Source organism: Lycorma delicatula, chromosome 5, assembly GCF_047948215.1.
Source record: "Lycorma delicatula isolate Av1 chromosome 5, ASM4794821v1, whole genome shotgun sequence".
In the NCBI taxonomy this organism is placed as follows: domain Eukaryota; kingdom Metazoa; phylum Arthropoda; class Insecta; order Hemiptera; family Fulgoridae; genus Lycorma; species Lycorma delicatula.
In genome coordinates, this window is record NC_134459.1 from 113,476,059 (window position 1) to 113,502,004 (window position 25,946).

The 25,946-nt window shown below is 33.4% G+C and overlaps 1 protein-coding gene across 2 annotated transcripts in view; it reads left to right on the top strand.

Moving 5' to 3' along the window:
* Positions 1–3,829: 3,829 nt before the first annotated feature.
* LOC142325305 (uncharacterized) overlaps positions 3,830–25,946 on the top strand; it is a 75,691-nt gene continuing 53,574 nt past the window's right edge. Inside the window, exons 1-3 of one of the 2 annotated variants that reach the window (XM_075366881.1) lie at positions 3,830–3,987; positions 18,933–20,073; positions 23,287–23,650. In XM_075366881.1, the coding sequence (XP_075222996.1) occupies positions 18,944–20,073; positions 23,287–23,650 (1,494 nt within the window). In that variant the 5' untranslated portion in view covers positions 3,830–3,987; positions 18,933–18,943. The remainder of the gene's footprint in view (positions 3,988–18,932; positions 20,074–23,286; positions 23,651–25,946) is intronic. The other variant, XM_075366882.1, reaches the window with a different exon arrangement.

Sequence of the window (25,946 nt, forward strand, 5' to 3'; positions counted from 1 at the left end):
GGTGAAGAGAAATACGAGGAGAGCATGATGTTTTCTTCATCACCTAGTGAATAATATCCTGGCCTATTTTGCCTTATTGAAGATTTAATTGCCAAAAACTTACTGAAGATTTTAGCTAAAAGCAGCATGAATTGTAAAATGAATAGGAACATTGTAATTGTCATTGTTCTAAGACTCAAGACAGATTTGATTACTTAAATTTATTAATGTTATATAATTATTATGCATATTTTTTTTTATAATTTATTTACATAACTTTTATTCATTTTTTAATTATTTAAATTACCTATTAAAACCTCTTAAATCTACGCATTGGTTTAATGCATATCCAAAATGATTTTGGCATACAGAAAAAAAATTGAGATTCATCTAGAAGATTATACTTTTCAATAAATTTAAATTATCAATCATTCAATAAAAATTCAGCGACCATTAAGAAGAAGCTAAGGATAAAAACTGGCTTATTTTTAAGAATTTAAGCATTACCTAATTTAAATAACCATTTAATTTTTTTTTACAAATTGATATAAAAAAAAATTTAACGTCCATATAAAATAAACCACTGCTATCATGACACATTGTGCTGAAATATGAATGAAATATTTGCTCATTGATATACGCAACTTCATCTTGCATTACTAGGTTCCTTGCGGAAAAATCTCTTTCATACAATTTCATTGTAAGATGTCTACTTCGGTAGGTCTTCAAGTAAACTGGAGTATGATAATGCAGGACCACATTTCACAGTTTTATTCAATATTCTGTAAGCAAATGTCAATCTCATTTTCAGTCACTAGGAAATCCAATGCCTTGTAACATTTAGAATTATACTTTTATACTGCTCCTATATTTTCATAGTTTTATTCTGTTATTTCTAGTGAATTTCTAAGTTATCTATTTTTAAATGAATATTGTGCTATTTTTCTGATTCTATTCTTCAAATTTATATTCTTTAATTTTTTTTTGCTTTTAACTCGCTTATTAGGCTTTCCAACCAATTAGAACATCTTGTATTTTTGTTCTCTGATCAGATTTTTTTTTAATTATCTCAGTTTGATATGATATGCTTCCAAAGAATTTCCCAGATTATTTTCCATTTCTTTACTCTGTTTTCTGATTTCATTCAATAAAATTAGTACATCTTTCAAGAGATAATGCCTTAATCAACAACATTTTCCAATACAATACTATTTTCTCTGTCCCTCTCATACTCACTACACCTCCAAGTTTTATTTTTTTGTTTAATAAAATCAATATCCCATGAAAGAGGTTAGCACATGTTAAATGAAATGTTCCATCACAGTAATTTAAGAAATATTCCTTGAAGCTCCATGTATTTTGTAAGCATGGGAGACAAGACATTATGGAGATCAGATCAATATAAAAGAAAATATCTAATTTCACAAAAATTTCAGTTTTAAAAGAAAGAAAATTTAGATGACAAATACATGATAGTTTAAGTAGTAGCAATAAAAAACATTTAATGTCCATATAAAATAAACCACTGCTATCATGACACATTATGCTGAAATATGAATTAAATATTTGCACTACATAAAATGACCAAATCTACCAGGATTCAAACCCAGAACCGTCAGGATGAATGACAAAGGCACAAACATTCTGCATGGAGGTCAGCAGAACAATAGGTATTTGCAATTAGAGCTTAGTGTATTTCATTCAAAGTAACCTGTAAAAAAAACGTAAATTTCTAATGAATGACAATTAATTATCAAGGTCAAATACTTTGTCAATACAGAATTTTTTATTGCTGTATCAGTTCTGAAAAATATGATTGATAAACATAGTATTTTTTTCAGTCTTATACTCTCATTTCTGATACTATTACCAACTAACAAGCCTTATACCACTTACCTACAATTTATAAATCATTATAAGCTATCTTCAGCTATTTGGCAAATCAACCTCATTTCCAATTTTCAACAATTATGAAACTTCTTAAAAAAACATCTCACACCAATCTGGAATTGTCGAAATTCAAAGACAGTATAAAATATCTGGGAGTTAACATATAATCCTGTAGATTTAACATAATCCTGTAGATTTACACAGTATATTCTTTAGATCAGAGAAGACATTAAAGTCTTTGAACATGTTGCTTTCGACACAATCTCCCCTGTGGGCCTTTAAAAGGAAGTTAATAATGTCAACAGTCATGTCCGCTATCTTGTATGCTGCACCGGTGTGGGGGGCTGCTATAGGTGTAAGATGAAATCTGGTTCGGCTTCAGAGTATGTACCGACTTATGTTACTGGCTGTAATAAGCGGGTATAGGACTATTTCATATGACGTAGCCTGTATACTGGCATCGTTCCCACTGATTGACCTACAACTGAAGGAACGGATGATGCGACATGAAGGAACAGAAAGGCGTGAAGCAGTGGCAGCTATGAGAGAGGCCTGGAAAGTAAAATGGGCGACGCGTAGAGGCTTTATCTGGATTAGATGTTTAATAACTGACATATGTAGATCAGTAGGGGCCACAGTGAAATGAATTTTTTCATGACCCAAATGCTCTCAGGGCATGGTGCTTTCGAGTACTACTTGCACAAAACTTGGAAGGCGAGATTCCCCTGCTGCATGTATTGTAGCAAGGTGGACATGGCAGAACATACAATCTTTGAGAGCGATGAATGGAATCTTCTGCATAAGCAGGCAGGTGTTGACGGACTGCATCTGAACCGTCTGATATCGTTTGTTTTGGCCTCAAATGAGAACTGGAGGGCGTTCGATTTATTCGCTACGTCGGTGATACGTTCTGAAGACATGGAGGTTTAAGTGATAGGGAAGGGCGGATAGTCCCGGTCGTGAGGGCCGGCATGCCGGTTCCGATGATCGGCTGGGGAATCCGTGGGTCCTTAGGCTGGGAAAGGTAAAATAAAAGACCCAGACCCGGTCGCTTGGTTGGTGGTCCCGAAGCGACTTGGTGAAGTCCGATTTTCCCTGCCCGGTGGTTAGAGGCGTGAGGCACTGAAGTGTACAGACCTAGACTCGGTCTCCGGGGAGGTGTTCGGAAACGACGTAGTCGAGCTCGGTTCACCCATTCCCGGAGATAGAGGCAGGCGAATAAAAAAGATCCACCGTGGGGGGGCGAGGGGGCTGAACTACCGTGCTGCCGGTAGGTGGGAGACCCTTTAGAATTGAATGATGCTCTCCTGTGCTGAGCTTTACTGGATTGTATGTCCGGCTCAGGGGAGTAGGGAGAAAAAAAAGTAGTAGTTAAGTTACTATTAATGCTTAGATAAGATTCTGAATTCATTAATTAGTTCAATTATTTGAAATTTGTGAAAATTCGAGGACTGTCGAAAAGCATTCGAATAATAACAAGCAGCAGAATAGAGCGATTAAATTTTTGAAGTCAGCAATAATTACGTTAAGGGTCAAATTTGGTCCCCTAATTTTGGTTGAAATTGGTTTCCCTTTTAAATCACATTATTCTAAATTCTACTTTTGAGTAGGAAACAATTACATTGTATGGAAGACGTAATTGAAAGCAACAAGTTATTATAAAGCAACAAATTAATATTGCAAAATAATTTTTATTTTTAATGAATAGATAGTTATATATTTCAATTAATAATATTATTGTAACATTTTTTAACTGCCGTATTCTAAAACATTTTGTATATAATTGTTATATGCCCACTTATGTAGTTAAAGTTTTAGATATTAATTCCCGATATTATTATAACTTTTAAAATCAAATTCTCTCTATTTTAATTTCAGACAGAAGATTCTGGTGTTTTCTTTTATTTTTTTTACATTTCTGTATCGTCTTTGGCCGTTGATGAGGTTGAGGTTGTTGACTAGTGTCTAGGTTATGAGAACAGTGAAGTGTGTGAGCGCGTCTTGTGTAATTAATATTTTTTCATGTGATAAAAGGCTAAGGCGACTAGCGATAACATTGTTGATATTTTGTGTATAGTTTCAAAACGTCATAGTTTTGAAGTTATTAAGCTTTTACAGGTCAGTTGGTACAAATTCTTTATTTTTATTTACATTCACGTAACTTTTTAGATTGTATAAACAGTTATCGTTAGATAGCTGATGATTTAAATGAGTTTTTTTAATTCTTCATAGCCACTTATTTATATTAATAAATGTCGGTTTTTATTTTCTCATTATTTCATGTACTTAACAATAATTTTTCTTTACCTGTATATATTTCCTTCATTAAATTTTCTATTGCTACTTCACATAATGTAAATTTCATTTCTTTAATGGTTTTTTTTTTAATTTTCTGCCCACCTTTTGCGTTTTTATATGTTTCTGCAATAATCCAACAGTTTTAGTATGTCTTGTTAACCACAGATTTCCACCTACTGTCACTTTTCTACCAATGTGATGGCTGCTCATCTTCTTAATTGTTTACTTTTTTAATTTTTACTCGTTCATTATCAACTGAATTTTTATTAGTTGTAAATTTTATCCTGAAGTATGATTTATTCACATTTTAAATTTAAATCATTATTTTTTACCCTGCCTGCGCAGGGTAAAAAATAATGAACCTCCATAGTCTTTTCTCCTAATTTTATATTCAGTGATCCATCTAGATTATTTCTACTACATTTCATTACTTTCGTTTTGTTCTTGTTTATTTACATGTGGTAGTTGCTGCAAAGGACTTCATCCATGCCATTCATTAAAAATAAACTGCCATAGGGAACATCCTTGTGTGACTCCTTTTTTATTACTTCTTTCTTATGCTCTTTGGTTATAACTGTTGCAGTTTGGTTCCAGTAAATGTTAGCAGCAATTGTTCTTCTATCTCTATACTTGAAACCAAAATTTTTTAAAATGCTGAATATTTTCCAATCTGTTATCAAATGCCTTTTCTTAGTCTATAAATGCCATTTATATTGGTTTGTTTTTCTTTACTCTTCCTTCTAATATTAATCTGAGCACTAAAATTGCTTCCGTAGTCCCTACACTTTTCCTGAAACCAAATTGGTGTTCTCATAACATTTCTTACATTCTCTCAATTCTTCAGTACATAATTCTAGTTAAATCTTTTGATGCATGAGTAGTAGTTAAACTAATTGTTGTGTATTCTCATATTTATCTGCTCCTGCTTTCTTTGGTATCACTGTTTACGCCATTGCGTAAAGTTGCGAATATTCCAATGAATTCAAAGTTAGGGTTGGGTCTTGCTGTTGCTTCAGGCTTGGTAATTTATTGCTCTCTTTTGTATGGGCTTGTCATTTGTGTACTTTTATATTAGGCTTGCTTTGGTTTTTGTTTTTGTATTTGTATTTGCCACTTCTGGCGTCAGTCAGACGGGCGGTTCTGTCATCTTAATTAGTGACTGCATGTTTCATATCATACATTATTTATTGCTGCCTTCACACACACCATTTTTCTTTCATTCCCATACTAATACTTGCACACATCTCTTGTTTTTTACACACACTCTCTCCTGTCCACTGCCTAGGCTTGGTTTCCCCTTCTTTTCATTCACGCTATTTTTTCGGCAGATTAGATCAGACATTCACCATGTGCAGTTGAGTGTGACTTTTCTTTCTCGTATAATGTTTAAATACTTTCATCGTATTCATACTCATAAACGTCGTGGTCATTCTCTCTTGCTTTTCTCGTCAGCTTTTTGTGAATTTTTGCAGATTTCTATGTTTTGTCTAGCCTCGTTTCTTTGACAAGTTAATTTTCAAATTCAGTATATTACGTTTCTGATGAAAATGTTTCAATTACTACAAACCAGCCAATTCTATCGACGCCGAGTCTTCTCCAGCTGCTTATTACAATTTTATCGTTGCAGAATTTCTCCAAACTAAGTCTTGTTCAACTTCTAAACCACGTTTCACCTCTGTATTCTTGATACGCCATTGCAGACTATGCCTAGGATTAACTGTATGTATTCATGTGTACTTTCATTCACGAGTTCATCTTTTGCTATATTTATGTGTGATACAGGCAAGTTCAAATTATTCATTATTATTTATATTAAACAGTTATGTTTTTATTGAAATCAGTGAAATACTCAATTTATTGTACAGTTTGTATTTGAAATTCAAGATTAGCTTGCAACCATTTCTTCATTCAAGTATAGTCACGCAAGGTGGCTTAGTTAAAGGTTATGTTATTATTTTTTCATGTACAACATATTTTATGTGCTATTAATGCCAACTATCGTCATTATCAAATCTACTTGAAATTAAACACTACTTCAGAATAATAAAACATATGTGTGACCTATTTCATATATTATTATTGATAAATATTATTGATAATATTCTGATTGTTCATCAAAAGTCAGTTACTTATAGCAAATTACCTTACTTGAAATGGTTTTTAAATACTGACTCTATCATTTAATCTAATGTAATTTGTCAATTGCAGAGATTATTTCTTATCTATTCATGAACTTAATTCATATTAATTTTCTTAAATTAATCTGAAGAAAATAACTCCTGATGTGAAGTTATGTTTTCGGACTTCTTTGTAATTTCATATTTTCAAGAAAGCTTACTTACTAAATTGAACTCTATTTACATGATTACTTATTTCAATTTGATTATATTGTAATTTACTCTTTTTGTATTGGAATATTATCATGGCCTTTTTTCTACACTAAACTAGAATTACATGTATTAATTATTTAATGTTAAATATTTATGATGTTCATAATTCAGAAATGGCCAGTGCCAATAATAAGAATTGTTTTATTTCATTTTTATAAGTTAATGACATTTGTTCATTGCTAATTTTAATTATTACAGAATATGTCAGTAATGCAACGGTTTTCCAGTTATACTATTTTTATTGATGTTATGTTTATAAGTATCTAATTGTAAAAAAGGTGTTTTATATTCCTTTGTTTTTCAGGTTTTGTTTAATTGTAGATTCTCAAAACTATTATTTGAAAAATGTTTATTTTATGTATTTGTCATGTATTATTATTATTCATATGTTGATTCAGCTGATATTTCTTGTATTAATTCTGTATAGAATTAAGTTATGTTTATTTTGTAATTTCATTCTACCTTTTAAGATAAGTTTAAAGTTGTTTTTCTCCAATTAAAGTCCAATTTCTTTTGGCAAATACGAGCTGTGTGTCCTTTTATTTTTGTTAACTTTACCCAACAATCACGAAAACACTCTTGAAGTCTAACAGAATTTGCCCTTTTTTGTAAATATTACACACCAGTTTGTATAATCTATCTATCGCTTGTTCACCTGCACTGCACTGTAATTCTGCAGGTATTTAGTCTATACCAGGAGCTTTTCTGCTATTCAAATCCTTTAATGCTCTATTAAATTCAGATCTCAGTATTGTGTCTCCTTTTCATCCTCTGACTTCCTCTATAATATCAGTTTCTAATTCATTTCCTCTGTATAACTCTTCAACATATTCCACCTACCTATCAATCTTTTCTTTCGAGTTATAAATCAGTGTAGCATCTTTATTTAACATATTATTAGATTTTAACTAATGTACCACAAAATTCTCCTTAACTTTCCTGTATGCTCTGTCTATTTTACCAATGATCATTTCTCTTTCCACTTCTGAACACTTTTCTTTAATCCATTCTTCTTTTGCTAATTTGCACTTCCTTATTTCTTAATTGTCGATGGTTCCTTTTAACTTCTTCATCACTAGCTTTCTTATATTTTCTACTCTCATTCATCAGCTGCAAAATATCTTCTGTTATCCATGACTTTCTACCAGCTCTCTTTGGCACCTAAGTTCACTTCTGTTGATTTAAGAATTTCCTTTTTAACATTCTCCCATTTTTCTATATTTTCTATCTTATCACTTTTACATGGTATAGTCTATCTGATACTATGCAGTATTGCCTGGCTTTTTCCATATGTATATTCTTCTATTATGATTTTTAGACTGGGTGCTGACAATTACTACATTATACTGTGTGCAAAACTCAGTAAGTTGGTCCCCTCTTTCATTTCTTTTGTCCAGCTCATACTCGCTCACAATATGTCTTTCCTTGTCATTTCCAGTGCTTGCATGCCAATCTACAACTATTATTTACTTTTCATCCTCTTTTATGTGTTTAATTGCTTTGTCAGTTTCTTTGTATACACACTGTACCTCTTCGTTATCATGGGCACTTGTAGGCATATAGACGTTAACAGTTGTTGTCGGCTTAGGTTTTGATTTTATCCTGGTTACAATGATTCCATTGCTAAGCTTTTTGAGATACTCTACTCTCTGCCTTATCTTGTTCATCACGAGATGTACTTTTGCCTGCCCTTTATTTGATACTGAGTTAATTATTCTAAAATCACCTGACCAAAGTTTTTTCCTCTTTCCACTGAACCTTGCCAGTTCCTACTACTTTTATCTGTGTAGCCTCTGGAACCATTGTAAGGTATTACTTCAGAGGATCAATGAGGATATGTATGAATGTAAATGAAGTGTAGTCTTGTACAGTCTCAGGTTGACCATTCCTGAGATGAGTGGTTAATTGAAACCCAACCACCAAAGAACAGATATCCACACTCTAGTATTCAAATTTGCATAAAAGTAACTGCCTTTACTAGGATTTAACCTTAGAATTTTCAACTACGAAATTAGCTGATTTGTGATGATGAGTTAACCACTAGATGACCTGGTGAGTCTCCAATTCCTACTACATTTACATTTAACCTACCCATTTCCCTCTTTAAATTTTCTGACCTACCAATCTTTCTCAAACTTCTAACATTTCACACTCTGACTCGTAGAATGTTATTTTTTAATTTTCTGGTGACCTCTTTGTTAGTAGTCTCCACCTGGAGATCCGACCAGGGGACTAGTTTACTACTGTAAAATTTTACCAAGGAAGGTGCCTCTTTGCTACACATAAATGCAGAGAACTTAATTTTCTTAGAAAAAAATAGAGCTGTATTTTTCCATTGCTTTCAGCTGTGCATTATTCTGAAGACTGGGTGATATTGATATGGCCGTTTAAGTCTTCCTGACCTACGCCTTTAACAACTACTGAAAGAGCTGCTGCCCCCTTTCAAGAATCATTCTTTCGTCTGGCTCTAAAACAGATACCATTTCAATATGGTTGCAACTTCGGTCCAGTTGTTCTGTGTAACTGAGTACTTCAGCCCCCCCCACCATTTTGGTAAGGTCTTATAATTCATTTTTTTTTTTGTCTTCAGTCATTTGACTGGTTTGATGCAGCTCTCCAAGATTCCCTATCTAGTGCTAGTCGTTTCATTTCAGTATACCCTCTACATCCTACATCCCTAACAATTTGTTTTACATATTCCAAACGTGGCCTGCCTACACAATTTTTTCCTTCTACCTGTCCTTCCAATATTAAAGCGACTATTCCAGGATGCCTTAGTATGTGGCCTATAAGTCTGTCTCTTCTTTTAAGTATATTTTTCCAAATGCTTCTTTCTTCATCTATTTGCCGCAATACCTCCTCATTTGTCACTTTATCCACCCATCTGATTTTTAACATTCTCCTATAGCACCACATTTCAAAAGCTTCTAACCTTTTCTTCTCAGATACTCCGATCGTCCAAGTTTCACTTCCATATAAAGCGACACTCCAAACATACACTTTCAAAAATCTTTTCCTGACATTTAAATTAATTTTTGATGTAAACAACTTATATTTCTTACTGAAGGCTCGTTTAGCTTGTGCTATTCGGCATTTTATATCGCTCCTGCTTCGTCCATCTTTAGTAATTCTACTTCCCAAATAACAAAATTCTTCTACCTCCATAATCTTTTCTCCTCCTATTTTCACATTCAGTGGTCCATCTTTGTTATTTCTACTACATTTCATTACTTTTGTTTTGTTCTTGTTTATTTTCATGCGATAGTTCTTGCGTAGGACTTCATCTATGCCGTTCATTGTTTCTTCTAAATCCTTTTTATTCTCGGCTAGAATTACTATATCATCAGCAAATCGTAGCATCTTTATCTTTTCACCTTGTACTGTTACTCCGAATCTAAATTGTTCTTTAACATCATTAACTGCTAGTTCCATGTAAAGATTAAAAAGTAACGGAGATAGGGAACATCCTTGTCGGACTCCCTTTCTTATTATGGCTTCTTTCTTATGTTCTTCAATTGCTACTGTTGCTGTTTGGTTCCTGTACATGTTAGCAATTGTTCTTCTATCTCTGTATTTGAACCCTAATTTTTTTAAAATGCTGAACATTTTATTCCAGTCTACGTTATCGAATGCCTTTTCTAGGTCTATAAACGCCAAGTATGTTGGTTTGTTTTTCTTTAATCTTCCTTCTACTATTAATCTGAGGCCTAAAATTGCTTCCCTTGTCCCTATACTTTTCCTGAAACCAAATTGGTCTTCTCCTAACACTTCCTCCACTCTCCTCTCAATTCTTCTGTATAGAATTCTAGTTAAGATTTTTGATGCATGACTAGTTAAACTAATTGTTCTGTATTCTTCACATTTATCTGCCCCTGATTTCTTTGGTATCATTACTATAACACTTTTTTTGAAGTCTGACGGAAATTCCCCTTTTTCATAAATATTACACACCAGTTTGTATAATCTATCAATCGCCTCCTCCCCTGCACTGCGCAGTAATTCTACAGGTAGTCCGTCTATTCCAGGAGCCTTTCTGCCATTTAAATCTTTTAATGCTCTCTTAAATTCAGATCTCAGTATTGTTTCTCCCATTTCATCCTCCTCAACTTCCTCTTCTTCCTCTATAAAACCATTTTCTAATTCATTTCCTCCGTATAACTATTATATATAGGTGTACCATCTTTGTTTAACACATTATTAGATTTTAATTTATGTACCCCAAAATTTTCCTTAACTTTCCTGTATGCTCCGTCTATTTTACCAATGTTCATTTCTCTTTCCACTTCTGAACACTTTTCTTTAATCCACTCTTCTTTCGCCAGTTTGCACTTCCTGTTTATAGCATTTCTTAATTGCCGATAGTTCCTTTTACTTTCTTCATCACTAGCATTCTTATATTTTCTACGTTCATCCATCAGCTGCAATATATCGTCTGAAACCCAAGGTTTTCTACCAGTTCTCTTTATTCCGCCTAAGTTTGCTTCTGCTGATTTAAGAATTTCCTTTTTAACATTCTCCCATTCTTCTTCTACATTTTCTACCTTATCTTTTTTACTCAGACCTCTTGCGATGTCCTCCTCAAAAATCTTCTTTACCTCCTCTTCCTCAAGCTTCTCTAAATTCCACCGATTCATCTGACACCTTTTCTTCAGGTTTTTAAACCCCAATCTACATTTCATTATCACCAAATTATGGTCGCTATCAATGTCTGCTCCAGGGTAAGTTTTGCAGTCCACGAGTTGATTTCTAAATCTTTGCTTAACCATGACATAATCTATCTGATACCTTGCAGTATCGCCTGGCTTTTTCCAAGTGTATATTCTTCTATTATGATTTTTAAATTGGGTGTTGGCAATTACTAAATTATACTTCGTGCAAAACTCTATAAGTCGGTCCCCTCTTTCATTCCTTTTGCCCAGCCCGTATTCACCCACTATATTTCCTTCCTTGCCTTTTCCAATGCTTGCATTCCAATCTCCAACTATTATTAAATTTTCATCTCCTTTTACGTGTTTAATTGCTTCATCAATCTCTTCGTATACACATTCTATCTCATCATCATCATGGGCGCTTGTAGGCATATAGACGTTAACAATCGTTGTCGGTTTAGGTTTTGAATTTATCCTTATTACAATGACTCTATCGCTATGCGTCTTGAAATACTCCACTCTCCTCCCTATTTTCTTGTTCATCACGAAACCTACTCCTGCCTGCCCATTATTTGACGCTGAGTTAATTACTCTAAAGTCACCCGACCAAAAGTCGCCTTCCTCATCCCACCGAACCTCACTAATTCCTACTATATCCACGTTTACTCTATCCATTTCCCTTTTTAAATTCTCTAGCCTACCAACCTTTTTTAAGCTTCTAACATTCCACGCTCCGACTCGTAGAATGTTATTTTTTACTTTTCTGGTGACCCCTTCCTTAGTAGTCCCCACCCGGAGATCCGAACGGGGGACTATTTTACCTCCGGAATATTTTACCAAGGAAGGCGCCTCCATTATTGCTTTTTAAAATGCAGAGAGCCACATTTTCTTGGAAAAAAAAAACAGCTGTAGTTTTCCATTGCTTTCAGCTGCGCAGTACTCAGAGGACTGAGTGATGTTGATATGGCCGTTTAAGTCATTGTGACTCACGCCCCTAACAACTACTGAGAGAGCTGCTGCCCTCTTTCAGGAATCATTCCTTAGTCTGGCTCTCAACAGATACCTCTCCGATATGGTTGCACCTTCGGTCCAGCTACTCTGTATCCCTGAGCACTCAAGCCCCCTCACCAACGGCAAGGTCTCATGATTCATAGAGGAGGTATAATTCATATATACCATAAAGGAATACTATATATACTATATATATCTGAATACCATAAAGGTCTTTAGTATGGTGGTTTCCTTCAGCCTTCCGCATCCTATGCCATTGCAATTTTGGTTTCATCCGCCTTTAGGACTGGTTTCCCATTACAAAGGCAAGAGAGAGCCTTGCCTTCTGTCACTCCTCCATCCTCCATAGAGGCTGTTGGCATTTGTAGAAGGGAAGGGGTCTCCTTATCATAAGAGATGCTCGGTCCCAGCTTTTGTTATCTGTTACACATACTATCATAAGCAGTGTTTGTAATCGTTGCCCTCTGTCTTCTACAGGGAGGTGAAAGTTCAGAATTTCCCTTCCTCGAAATAAGGATCATAAAACATTTCCTGATTTCACCAGTACCTGAGAGACGGTCTATACCATGTATAAGCAATATTAATGTTGCATTATAAATAATTGTATGTTGTTGCATGTATATGTAAGTTTTTGTATGAGTGTTGTGTATGCTTATGTTATAACTAAACCTTGTTCACATTTATATATTTATAAAAAAGAAGTTTGTAGATTTCAAAACATATTCCAATATTTTTAAACTATGTGGTTAGCAGTTTTTTTTTTTTTTGTTAATTTTTGGTCAAACTAAAAAAGGATTACTATTCTACTATAACTTTGGAGCTACTGTTATAAACTACAGAAATTCTTAGTAATTATGAAACATTGGATAGTGTGTATTTTTTTTTGTTTAACTTCTGGGACCACCATTAGGTATTGTTTCAGAGGATGAGATGAATGTTTTGTAGGTGTGAAAATGCCATGCCTGACTGGGATTCGAACCCGGGACCTCCAGATGAAAAACCGAGATGCTACCACTCGCGCCATGGAGGCCAGCAGTGTGCATGTTATTCAGATTAAAACGTAAACTTTCTTGCTTTTAGGAAAGAAACGTGTCTTTTTAACAAGCTTATCAAACAAAAAACATTTTCTATGACATGATTATAGTAATTTAGAATTGTTACTCTTATAGTTGTTTGCTATTAACACAAGAGGGCTGGTTGTATTGTTTAGCCAAAAAGGAGATGAGGCAATTTAATAGAATGGGAATATATGGTAATTATATATAGTTACAAACTGATCTTTTATTTTGATGAAATTTGGAGTATACCTTACTTAGGACCTAATTTATTCATTACAATTGAAATTATTCTTCAGAAACGTCTTTTACCTGAGTTATGTTCGTAGTACCCACAGTTAAGCATACAGTACCCACACTCAAAACTTTGTTATTTTATACCATACATGTGTAATGTATATTATTTGCTGAAATACAATAGGAGGGGGTATAACGCCCACACACACAATCGGACACCACTAACATACATGAAAACCCATATAATTAACAACACACCCGAGGAAACAAGCAACAATCAAAGACATTACACGCTCATCACATAGACACACCTTTTTCAGAAAAAAAAACAGAAAAAAGCAAAGAAAATACAAAGCAAAGAAAATCATAAACAAAAATCACCCCACACTCATCACACAAACTCGCACCCAGCAATTTACACAAAATAACATTTACCATTTAGAGCCACTATCGTTGCTTAGAAGACGCAGCGAGCACACCATCAGGATTCGGAGGAATGCCCGCGGACTCATTGCACCAAGGCGACCTCCAGATGCTCAAGAGACCCCCAAGGCGCTCAGCCGCGAGCCTGTCCTGCCCGGCACCGTCTGGGGCCTTGTTCCCCGCCGGGACTCCTCTCATGTGTGTAACTTGTTTACCTTCTTTACATACAACTCCACTGTCTTCCACCCACTCATTGGGTCCTCTCATCAATGCACTGTATTTCTTCTGGCCGAAACATGGTCTCGACACCAAGGGCGACCAGCATTTCTTCACGTTTTCTCCCAAAGGGCAGCAAAAGTATACATGAGAGGGGGTTTCCTCCTCTGCGCATTCAGGACATAGATCCGAAAAATTTCGACAGAATCTGAACAAATACGATCTGTAGCCTCCATGGCCCATCAGAAACTGCGTTAAATTGTATCCCAACAAGTCATGGGTTCTACACCAGCTCCTGATGTCTGATCTCTGCGGCATCCTGATGGCCAAATTAGTCTTGTTCTCTAGTCTCCGCACTTCCCAAACCACGAAGATCCGCGCGACGTCGTCGCATAGCCTACAGCCTCCACTCCTTCGGGCTAGTCCAGGCCAAGCAAGCCATTATAAACCATGTTCTACAGAAGTGGTTTAAGTGGAGGCCTTGAGGAACACCGCACTCCATCTGAAATTCTATCGTGGTATCTGCTGCAAAAGCTGAGAGGAGAAGTCCTAAGGGACAGATAAATTCTGGATAATACGTCTTAGATACGAAGAAATGTTTCTCCTCTTTAGTTCTTCTAGAACAGCATTCCATCTGATGCTATTAAAAACGTTCCTGACATCCAATAGAACCAGAATCGGTACCTTCCTGGAATACCTGGAACCGCTTTTTGCCTCATCAATAGTAAAGATAACGACGCGTTGCAACGCATCGATGGTGGACTTACCCTTTCTAAATCCATACTGATGCTCAGAAATTTCATCACTCGCCTTGACCTTTTTCCTCAGCTTATGTAGCAGGATTGTGTCAAATAATTTACCCAGATGCTCAGAAATTTCATCACTCGCCTTGACCTTTTTCCTCAGCTTATGTAGCAGGATTGCGTCAAATAATTTACCCAGACTGTTTAACAAGCATTATGGCTTATAACCAGAGAGGTTTATCCTCTACCCGGCTTCAAGAACACCAACCAGGCACTTCCCGAAGAACTTCCGTTCTTCGGGAATTATCTTCCTAAGTAGAACAGGGTTTACCGCTTCTAAAATGACCAGTGATCAGCTTCCACCGCTGCCTTTACTACCTCGACGGGCATCCCGTCGATCCCAAGGCTTTTTTCAGGTCTCAGCCTTTTACAAGCCACTTACAGCTCTCCTGCAGAGGAGAGTGGCTTGCAAGTGAGAGATTATTCTTAGGGAATAATTCACCTATAACTTCAAGAGTTTGCGCGCCTGTGAGAACGGGTAACTTTCGTCCAAATCGTCCCATGACCATCTTGAGTTCGTTCCTCCAAGGATCCTCGTTCACTTCATCACTTCACAGAGTTTTGTCCATTTCTTCCTTTTACACGTTGTAATGCCCGCTTGCATCTCCTGCCTATATCTGGCAAATCGTTTGATAGCAATCAAGGTGTGAGAGTCTTCTTCTCTGTAGGACCCTCCTAGTTCTCCAACACACCCTGCTCAAAAACGCAATTTCAGGGTTCCACCAATATACCTCCCTGTCGGGATGGAGGCTACTACTCTTATCCCGAACGGCATTTAAGGATTCAGACAAAACTCCTATAAGGGGATCAGCCATGCCGTTGGAGAGCTTATCTATAAATACCTCTTTGAATTCCTGTAACACTTTAAAGCTGAGTCTCTAAGCCCTGGGATCTATCCTGGTCATTTTCTGTGCCACCTTAAATTTAATATAGTGGTGATCACTAAAGGATCCTCCTCGAGCACCCTCTACTCAAAAATCTTTTTAACAAACAGTTGTTGGGCAAAAGTATAAGATTCTCGAGTATTCTAAAAGCGACCACCTCCTGTACATTGACGCACAAGGGCCTGCCACCGATATAGCTTCCGCCAGGATTGCTCCTCTGTGATCTGTGGCTTGGCAGCCCCATTCAACATATGAGGCGTTGAAGTCGCCAACCACAGTGCATGGTATACACTATCACGACGTTCATGATTCCGTAAACTCTCTTCGAAGACTACAAGGTTAATGATCGAGGACAAATAAACATTAATTACTTTAATCCCCATGACATGCAAACCTACGACCCTGGCCGGAACTCGTACTGACAGTACTCTTTGATAAGCAGAATATGGCAACGTCACAACTCACATCCCTGACCCACTTCTTACTCCACCACTCCCTCTTTAGGCTCGCTGACAACTAAAAGGTCGGCCTCCTCCCGTCTGGCGGTAACCCAAGCAGATCATAAGCGCCTCTGCTCAGATTTAAATTTACTTGTTTAACATACATGTGATAGATTTAACACATAGTCGATTGCCAAGGCTGTGGCCTACCTTTCCACAATCAGCACATTTTTTTTTCTCGTAGGAGGAGGAAAAACTCCCAGCCACTGTCCGCTCGCGACAAACGATGTGATGGTATTGGTTAAACTAGAAAAAGGACTGTGACTAAAGCAAGCAAATCTTCAAATCTGTAAATCTGTATGATGCTTGGTTTGAAGCAAGCCTTCAAAGGACAGTCAACAATCAAATTGTTATACTTTCTTAAATGTACAATTATTGCAAAGATAATATTAAAAATATAACATTCGTTTTCTGCTCTAAAGATATTCAAGACTGAAGAATATCTCAGTTCTCATTATTAGATAATCACAACAGTTACAGAAACAAGAACCTTTCACAGTTGTGTTCCAGCAAGTCAAAAATGTATTCTGAAAGTCTGGGCGACATCTGAATCAGAAACATTTACATTAGTTAGTATCGGTGCACAAGGACGTTAGTGTTTTTGATTGCTTTATAGGTTTACCAAAGCCAAAATGTAAAAATTATGTCTGCTGCATATATGACGGAAATCGGTGGTTAGTGAAGTCATTGAAATCAAAATACATGAAAATGAAGGGTAATATTGAATACACTTTTTCCAACCGCAGGGTCCTGGTACTTCCTACAAGAAATCATTGAGGGATAATCAAACATGGGTTCAACTAGAAAATATTTTAAAGATTCTCTCACACCTTCAGAGATTTTCTATCAACTACTGGAAGAGGACACAACATTACACCAAAGATGAATGAGGACTTATCAGTTCTATTCAATAAAAAAATGGCAGGAGCACTAAGTTAAGTTTGTTATCAAAAAGTGCAAGATTTATTCATTTCTTCCATTAGCAGGAGTAAAATAAGGCAAAAGTGAATTTAACAACTTTTTGAAGTATTTGAATTGTTTATCGTTTTGTTATTATTATTTATCATTCTGTAATTGGCTATTTATTTTTTAATTGACTTTATTAATTATCAATTTATTCATTCTAATGAGTTTAGTTGTAATTTCTATAATCTGAAAAAAATAGTAACGTCAGTATTTTTGGATATGTTTATGGTTACAAGAAATGGTGTATTTAGTGGTTTTGTTGGCTTCATTACTCGCAATCTCTTTGAGTAAAAAAATAAATTTTATATGATTTTTGGCCCCAAAATGAGGGTTTTGCAAAATCTTATGATTTGCCAGCCATTTTTTTAATGAAGGATACTCGGTACCAGTCCAATTTTATTTTTTAAGTACTAATTGTACCTAAGAGTGAAAACATAAAAAAACAGGTTTGTTACCCTAAGCCCTTCATTATTTATTTTGGGCCCAAACTTTGAAAAAAAAACAATTTGTAAATATAACTAGTAAACATTACAACATTTGGTTATGAATTTTACAAAATGAATTTTTAGTATACTAAGATGAAGTTCCCTTTTTGATCCTCTGTATGATGTAAAATAAGAATGCCACAGCTCGTAGAAAAAGTGACCAAAATGGCTGTTTTTACCTGTTAGCGAGTTAAAAAATAGTCTTACTCAAGAAAAACGTTTTTTTTAAATATAAAAAAAAAATATTTTTTGGTGGATAGTTATCATATACCAAATATCATCAAAATCAAAAATAGTGATGTACTGATCATTTGTTAAATTAAAATGGAATACCCCGTCCATAAGTGGACGAGCACCTCCACCCCCGCAGGCTGTTCACCATCGTAGAGACAGCCTTCCACTTTTCAGCAGAATTGAGCATGATAGCAACAATATTGTTGGCGTCAAGAGGGCCGTCACCACCACATACTGCACCTCTGAATCTGCCCATCTATTGCACATGAAGATAACATGCTTGACATCAAGGGCACCACAGTATGGGCACAGATTGTCTTCATTGCATCTGTACTGAAACAGGTATGATGTGAAACAGCCATGCTTCAAGAGGAACTGGTTTAAGAAATAATTGACTTCCCCATAACCACTACCGACTCACAGCGCGACACGAATAATTAATTTAAACATCCATCTTCTTTTCTCTGTTGTCTCCCACCTGGTCTGCCACTGATTCAGAAGAATATCATAAAACAAGGTCTTTTGTTCTTCTTGAAGTAGCAGTCATAGTTACATAAAGTAATATTAAAAATAGAATACATGTAATTCTGGATCGTATGATTTATGAAGGTATCTTCCATATCTGGAAGATATGTTAAAAAACCTGAGTTTTACATTTCGTGGCCGATTGTTTTAGCTTGTGTCATTAAACAATATTTTAAAATATAAGCTTCCTACTCAATTGGATTCTAAAACTCATCTAAACAGTTTTAGTTTACATTAAACACTTTTATATGTTTTATAACATTACTGTGTTGATCAGAAAATAAGTTGACCATTATGATCCAATTGATAATAATTACTTTTTATAATAGATTGATGTTATTTGTAATTTGGTGTATTTCCTCTTTTTTAAATTATTTATTTTTTCAGAACTGTACATTATGCCAAAAGAAAAATATTTTGTTAGCGATGGCAGTGAAGAGGATGATGATGACAATGATGATGATGATGATGACTGTGATTATTCTTATAAACGATATAATCTTAAAGCAGTTAGAAAGAAAAGAACATCTAAAAGAGCTCAAGTTCCTTATACATTATGTACTCCAAATTACTCATTTACAGATGAACTGAAAGAAAAAAAAAGGGAAAGACCTTTTGATAAAACTAGTTCTTTGGAGGTACAGAGTGATAATCGAGAAGAAACATCTTTTATTAAAAATGCACATGTTGTTCTCACACGATTATCAACCACAGATGTTAATAAGTTGTCAACATATTCTTCAAGTATGACTAATCGTTCTGTGATGAATAATAATAATAATTTAGGTAATAAGAAGAGAGTGAGTTTAAACAATAATTATATTTCTCCATCAGAGGAGTTAAAAAAATCAGCAGTTTTTAAAGATCCAGAGTCTGTTTCATTTTCTGAAAATGTCACACATTCAAAAATATTGCCTACACCTGTTTCTTCATCTTCAGTTACATCTACATTCAAGCAACCAGGAAATGTGAAGCAGTCATTAAAATTAACTTCATCAAATAACTGTAAAATTGTAAACAATACATCCAAAACTGTGAAGCAGTCTTTGAAATCATCTTCATTATCATCAGAACCACTTCGTGAAAATAATTTAATAAAGAAACCTTCAACTGTTTCCAAAATAAAAGGTTGTTATGATGTAGGTAATTCAAAGCATCTAAAAAATAATGTAGAAACTCAAAATAATTTAAAAAGAATAAGAAACAACGGTTCAGTAATTATTAATAATGAAGAAATTGAGAGTACTGAAAAATGCACATTATTAAAGCAGGTCTTTTCTCCAAAAAATGTTACTCCTGGAAAAAATGGTAAAACAGTAAATAAGAAATTAGAAGCTTATGGAAAAAATATGTTACTAGGAGGTAGAGGCCCAGAATTTCAGCCATTTGATAAAAATACTATGGAACTAAAGTCAAAAGTTCTAGGAAAGGTCAAACAGCAAGATTTTACAGGTAGTAAACAGCAGAAGTTGTCTCCAGAGTCTGATGATGAAGATGCTTTATCGTTATTTGCATACACTGATATTTTGTAAGTAAATTTCTTATTATTTTTACTTATTGAAGTGTTGTGTATACATTGTGTTTTGTTTTCATATAGGTAGGCTGCTTATGTATGCAATTCAGTGCTTTGGTCCTTATGATAGTGTGTTGATGCAGTACCACAAAAAGTATCATTGTGAGCCATATTGTTTTGGCCATTGTCCAGGATGTAGGTATGCAATAGAATCGCCCACAAACTATCAATTCAGTATTAAAATAAACATGTATGCCATTTGATTACTGAAACAAAACAAAAATTAATTCAACACAGTAGGCGTTCTATGAAATAACTGAGAGTTGCTGAAGAATCATATTTAACACCATGGAAATGCATATTTAACACCGCTAACTGATTGACAGCATATTATTAACATTTTTTCATTCAATGGTTTTACAGTTAGTCAGTAACCAGATTTATACAGACAGTTTTTTTAACACTTCAGTTTGAAGAATTTAAGGAAATCAAGTATCTCCTTTATAAATCACCTTAATTGTTAAAATTAATTTGACAGATTTCCTCTAAACTAGTAAAATAGAAAGCTTAACTTTATCATATTTATTTATTTGTATGTATATTATTTTGACTAGCTTGTAGGAAAATATTAAATTTTTGTGATAAATTATTTTTTTCATTAAAATTTTTTTTAAAAGTAAAATCATACTGCACAAATCTTATCCACTGTAGAAACTTATTTATGCAATTTATTAATAAAAAGTTTATAAATATAAGTATTTGTGTATCTATTTGGGTAATAGGTTCAGAAAGATTAATTTTATGAAGGAGAACTATGAAATTTCCTCATTATGCCACCTGCTTTATTATTTACTGAAATTATAACAATTTTAAAAGTTTAATCAAAATTGTGAGTCAATTTTGAGTAAAACCACTTTTTTCTGGAAATTGTTGATCTTGCCTGGAATTGAACAGTTTGGGCTCTAAAATTAGTGTGTCTGATAGTTCTTGCTAGATTTGAGTGACGGTTTCAGAACTGGTTTGAGAGAACCCAAAACATTCCTCAAAATGTCGTCAGGTTTCTGTGTGATTTCACTATGATTATTTTTTTTTAAAAACCTGGTAGGGAATGTACTATGTTCTTGTATCAGTCTACTATAATACTACACTTTGTGTTGATTAAGCTCTGGATTTACATTCAGTAACTGATAAGCTTCAGAAATGTAATGGTGATCTTGTTTCTTTATTATATATTTATTTTAAAATCGTACATTATTTTTATTTTGCAGCTAGAGCTGCTACAATTGGTAGTATTGTCTATACCTGTAATCTATTTATAAACATATTATTTTATACATATAAAAGTCCTGTTTTTCCTGAATAATCTGAGGAACTATTGAACTGTTCATTAAGATTCCTTTACAAATTAAAAATTTACATAGTAACATAGGTTGTATAGGAATTATGTCACTGCATTTATTTCTCCCTTTCTGTATCCCCTTGATGATATAACATTATTTTATTAATTTATTTATACATTCATAATAAGCACATGTTGAGGTTTGAAGGATGGAACAAGATTGTCTAAAAATATGGCATTGGATCAATTCAATTAAGAGTGAGAAAAAAGTGAAAATATTTATTTTAAAATTTAAAAGTCCTCTATTAGTAAAATTTAAAGTTCCTCCTTTTAATAAAAAAGGACCAGATAAAACCTGAGTCTAACACTATCTACACCTTTTCAAAAAACTGAAACAAACTTTTTTTTTTGTTCAGAGTACAGGCTCAGATCTTATTAAGTTAAAGAAAGAGCATGACAACATGTCCAAGCTGATGTACACTAAACATGTGCATATACATAATCTTCATTAATCTAAATTAAGAGGCTAAGCCTTGAATTGTGAATTTTCTTGTGACAATTTTGAAAATGTTTGAAGAAAGCCACCCAAGTTGAAAAGCAGAAATATAATTTGAGTCAAAAACCGATTTCCAGTACATGCTAGTTATAATAATAAAGTGCTTTTATATTTTAATTTACATAATGGATGATCACTGGGTATTGAATTTTACAGTAATCAAAGTGTTTTATCCTTTAAGATATAAAACATTCTATTAAGTTGAAAACATTCTTCCACTAGTATACATTAATTAGCTATAACTTGCATAGAAGCCAGTTGTAAGTTGTGTGTAGTGAGTAAAAGGAGATCACTGCAGCTGAGATAGATAAGTTGTGATAGGGGGCCTGGTTGAAAGTGAAATGAATTCAAAATGAAAACTAAACAAAATTTAATTTATAGAAACATCGAAATGTCGATTTCCTGATCTGCCTCATTCTGGAAAATAAACTTGAAACAATAAAATATTCACAAAAGTTAAATAATGAAATGAAAATGGTTAGCGAGAAGGGAAAGAAGAATTTTCCGATTGAATTGTTTTAAATATAAATTGAAGCATATAGCAAAGAAAATGATTAAAATTGGTTTTGTGTATGTTGCACATGTGTAAGCAGATTTTACATGTGAGGAATAATGATACTTTTTATCAGTTATTTGGTACATAACCATGTCAGAATTTTCAAAGAGAAATTGTAACTCAATTAAAAGGAAATTTGTTGTTCCATTTATCTACATTATTTATATTCTTTTTATTACCTGTGTCCAACTACCTATGACCATACCCCAAGTTTTTGTAGTGGTGTTCCAATTTATATTTTCCCTCTAAAGTAAATCATTTTTTTGTTAGATTTACCATTCGTGAACAAATTTACATTTAATAAGAAACTGGTTCCCATTTGTGAATACAGTTACAAAGAAGCTACCTTATCTTAAGCTGTTCTAAAAATATTATTTGTATATAACAGTTCGTTGTTAGCAAACAGAATTAAATTTATCAACCTAAAGTTTACTCTTTTAGTTTGTTCCATACAACAGTGACAGTGTAGTACTTTAAAAAAATGCAAGGAAATAAACAAATTTGATATGCTCTACAAGCCAGTGTAGGTAAAGGAAGGTTAAATTTTGGATTTTTAAGATCATTACTATTGAATATTAAAGATAAAAGTACATAAAGGCATAGTAATAATAATTTTTTTTACATTTATTAATGGTATTGTGTATTTTATCTCTATTGTATAATATTGTTTAACTTTATTTCATGTAATAATATTATATCACATGCAGTGTAATAATTTTATTCTGAGTAGTTTCTATGTTCCAGAATTTAATGGTTTATTTTATTTTTTGATTTTAGAACTGATATTTACCAGACAGACACTGTAAAAAATTTATCATTATTTGGAACTTGCACACGGACTAACAATAATAACAAGGTAGAAACAAAACACAAAAGTTCAGAAAGCTATAAACACCAAAATGAAATTAAAAATGTTATTCATACTGGCATCAAAGAAGCCAAATTTTTTAATGAAAATGAAAACAATAGCAATTTTGATAGTGCTCATGGCAGTGAAGAATCTGTTGATAGTGAAATGACTAACAATAGTGATTTAGTTAAATCAGATGATGAAGAGGATGAGACGGAAGGTGATATGAATATAAATACTTTCCAAAGTGAGGTTTTAGATTCAGAAATGCTGAACTATTGTCCCAAAGAGGTATACATTATTGCTTTTTGCTGTTAAGAATTAACTTTTGTTCAGGTCTCTCTCTTTCTCTTTTTTTTGTTTAGCCTCTGGAACCACTGTACAGTATTACTTATTAGAGGATGAATGAGGATGATATGTATGAATGTAAATGAAGTAGATTCTTGTACAGTCCTAAGTCGACTGTTCCTGAGTTGTGTGATTAATTGAAACTCAACCACCAAAGAACACTGGTATCTGTGATCTAGTATTCAAATCTGTGTAAAAGTGCCTTTACTAGGATTTGAACCTTAGAAATCTCGACTTCAAAATAGTTGATTTGTGATGAAGAGTTCACCATTAGACCAACCCGGTGGGTTGTTGTTTAGGTGTCTAACCTTTTCATATTGGATGTACTATGTCACTTGCTAAAACGTCCTGAAAAATGTATGTAAATAAAAATTATTTATTTTCAGTCTAATATAAAAGTCTCTTGTTTGATGCTTTAAAGAAATGCTTAGGTTTGCATCATGTCTGTATTCCATAAAAATTAGCACTCTGATATATATGTGAAATACTTAAAACAAAACATTTATTTTTGACAAATTTTACTTAATTCACTTTAAAACTTTCTTTTTGTTTTTTATGATTTTCATTGATTTATAGAGCAAAATCTAATTTAAAGGGATAAATATTATTATAAAAGCATGGTTATTTTTAGAGTTTAACTATCCAATTTTTATGATGTTCGATTTTTTCCTGATTATATTTTTGAAAATTTTTAAAATGCCATTTTAAAATACCTAGAAAACTAAAGACATTATTGTTTAAAAATTTTAAATCTGTAAAATTTGTTGCAAACTCTAAAAAGCTGTCTTGAATTTGTAATTAATTATATAATTGTTAATTCTAATTAAAATTAAATTACTTCATAAATTATACTCTTCCACCTCTTCCCACATCAGTTAATTTCATTATTTCAGTATAACTTCACATTCTAGCAAAACCAATGTTAATTTAATGAAGTTCTATAGTTGTTTCATTTGTTTCCACTATGAAAATATTATTTTCATTTTGAAGATGTTATGAGATATTTTGAAGACTCTTATCCTTATCTTATTTTAACCTTATCCTTTAATTACATTATTTTTTAAACATAAAAAACAATTTAAAAAAAAAATTACTTTTTATCTTTTACTTTCCTGGCATCATAGCTCTAGAACTATGCTGCTGGAAGGAAAGTTTAGTATAATCAATCAAAAATGGGGTATGGATTTTTTTTTCCATTTCTCAATGTTACATGACCCAGGGACCCCAAAAAAAGTGTAGGGTAATGTTTGTAGGTACGAACATATCTAATTTTACATGTTTGAAGCTTAATAACTTTTGAGTGGATTAACAGATTTTGATGAAATTGTATAGAGACTCACGTATATGGGGGCAATTTGTTGGTAAAATCTTGGGGTAACATCTAAGTGGTGGTGGGTGGGTTTGGGAGTGATTTTCTCAAAATGTTTCAGCGTAACCCACTTTATATGCATACATGTATTATCATATGATTTTTAGCAAAACGTTTGCTCTAAAATTTCCCCTCCCGAAAAGCAAAAAGCTATCTTTATTTTTTGTAAGTTTCTTAATTAAATTTTTTTAAGTGTATTTCTAGGCATGGTAATAGTGCAAGTGACCTAAAAAATAAAAAAATACTTTAGGGGCAATACTGATCAATGGTTAAAATTACAGTTTATCAAACTTAATAACATAGATTTTCTTTGAATTTTTCAAAACTTTTTTGGTTTATTTAACCATTTTTTGATTGTATTAAAATAAACTTTTAGTAATAAAATTGCAATAAAATTTCATCATTACTCACATTTTACATCTCTAATTCATAACAAATATTTTAAAAAAGCAAGTAATGTTTACTGATTTTTATGGCTTTCTTTAATCCTTTAAGCAAATTTTGATGAAGTTCCTTTTGTTATTAGAAGTAGCACACTCCTATTCATTTGTGATGTGATCTGTACGATATAAACAAAATATTTGCTAAATTTATTACAATCCATTTCATCTTTCTAATAAGTTGATTTAATAAATAACCTTAATTTTTACTTCCTTGTACAAACTAAAGTAACTATTGTGATCTTGAAAAATTTCTGATTTCAGATTTCAACAAAAATATCCAAAAGCCAAAAACATCTGAATTTTGGACTTTTTCTTAACTGTAGTAATAAGCCATTGAGAGCTTTTCAACAATAAGTGGTACTTGATTTTATTGGTTTCAGAGTTATAGTCAAATAAAATTTTAATTAATGAAATATTTGGATCTGTC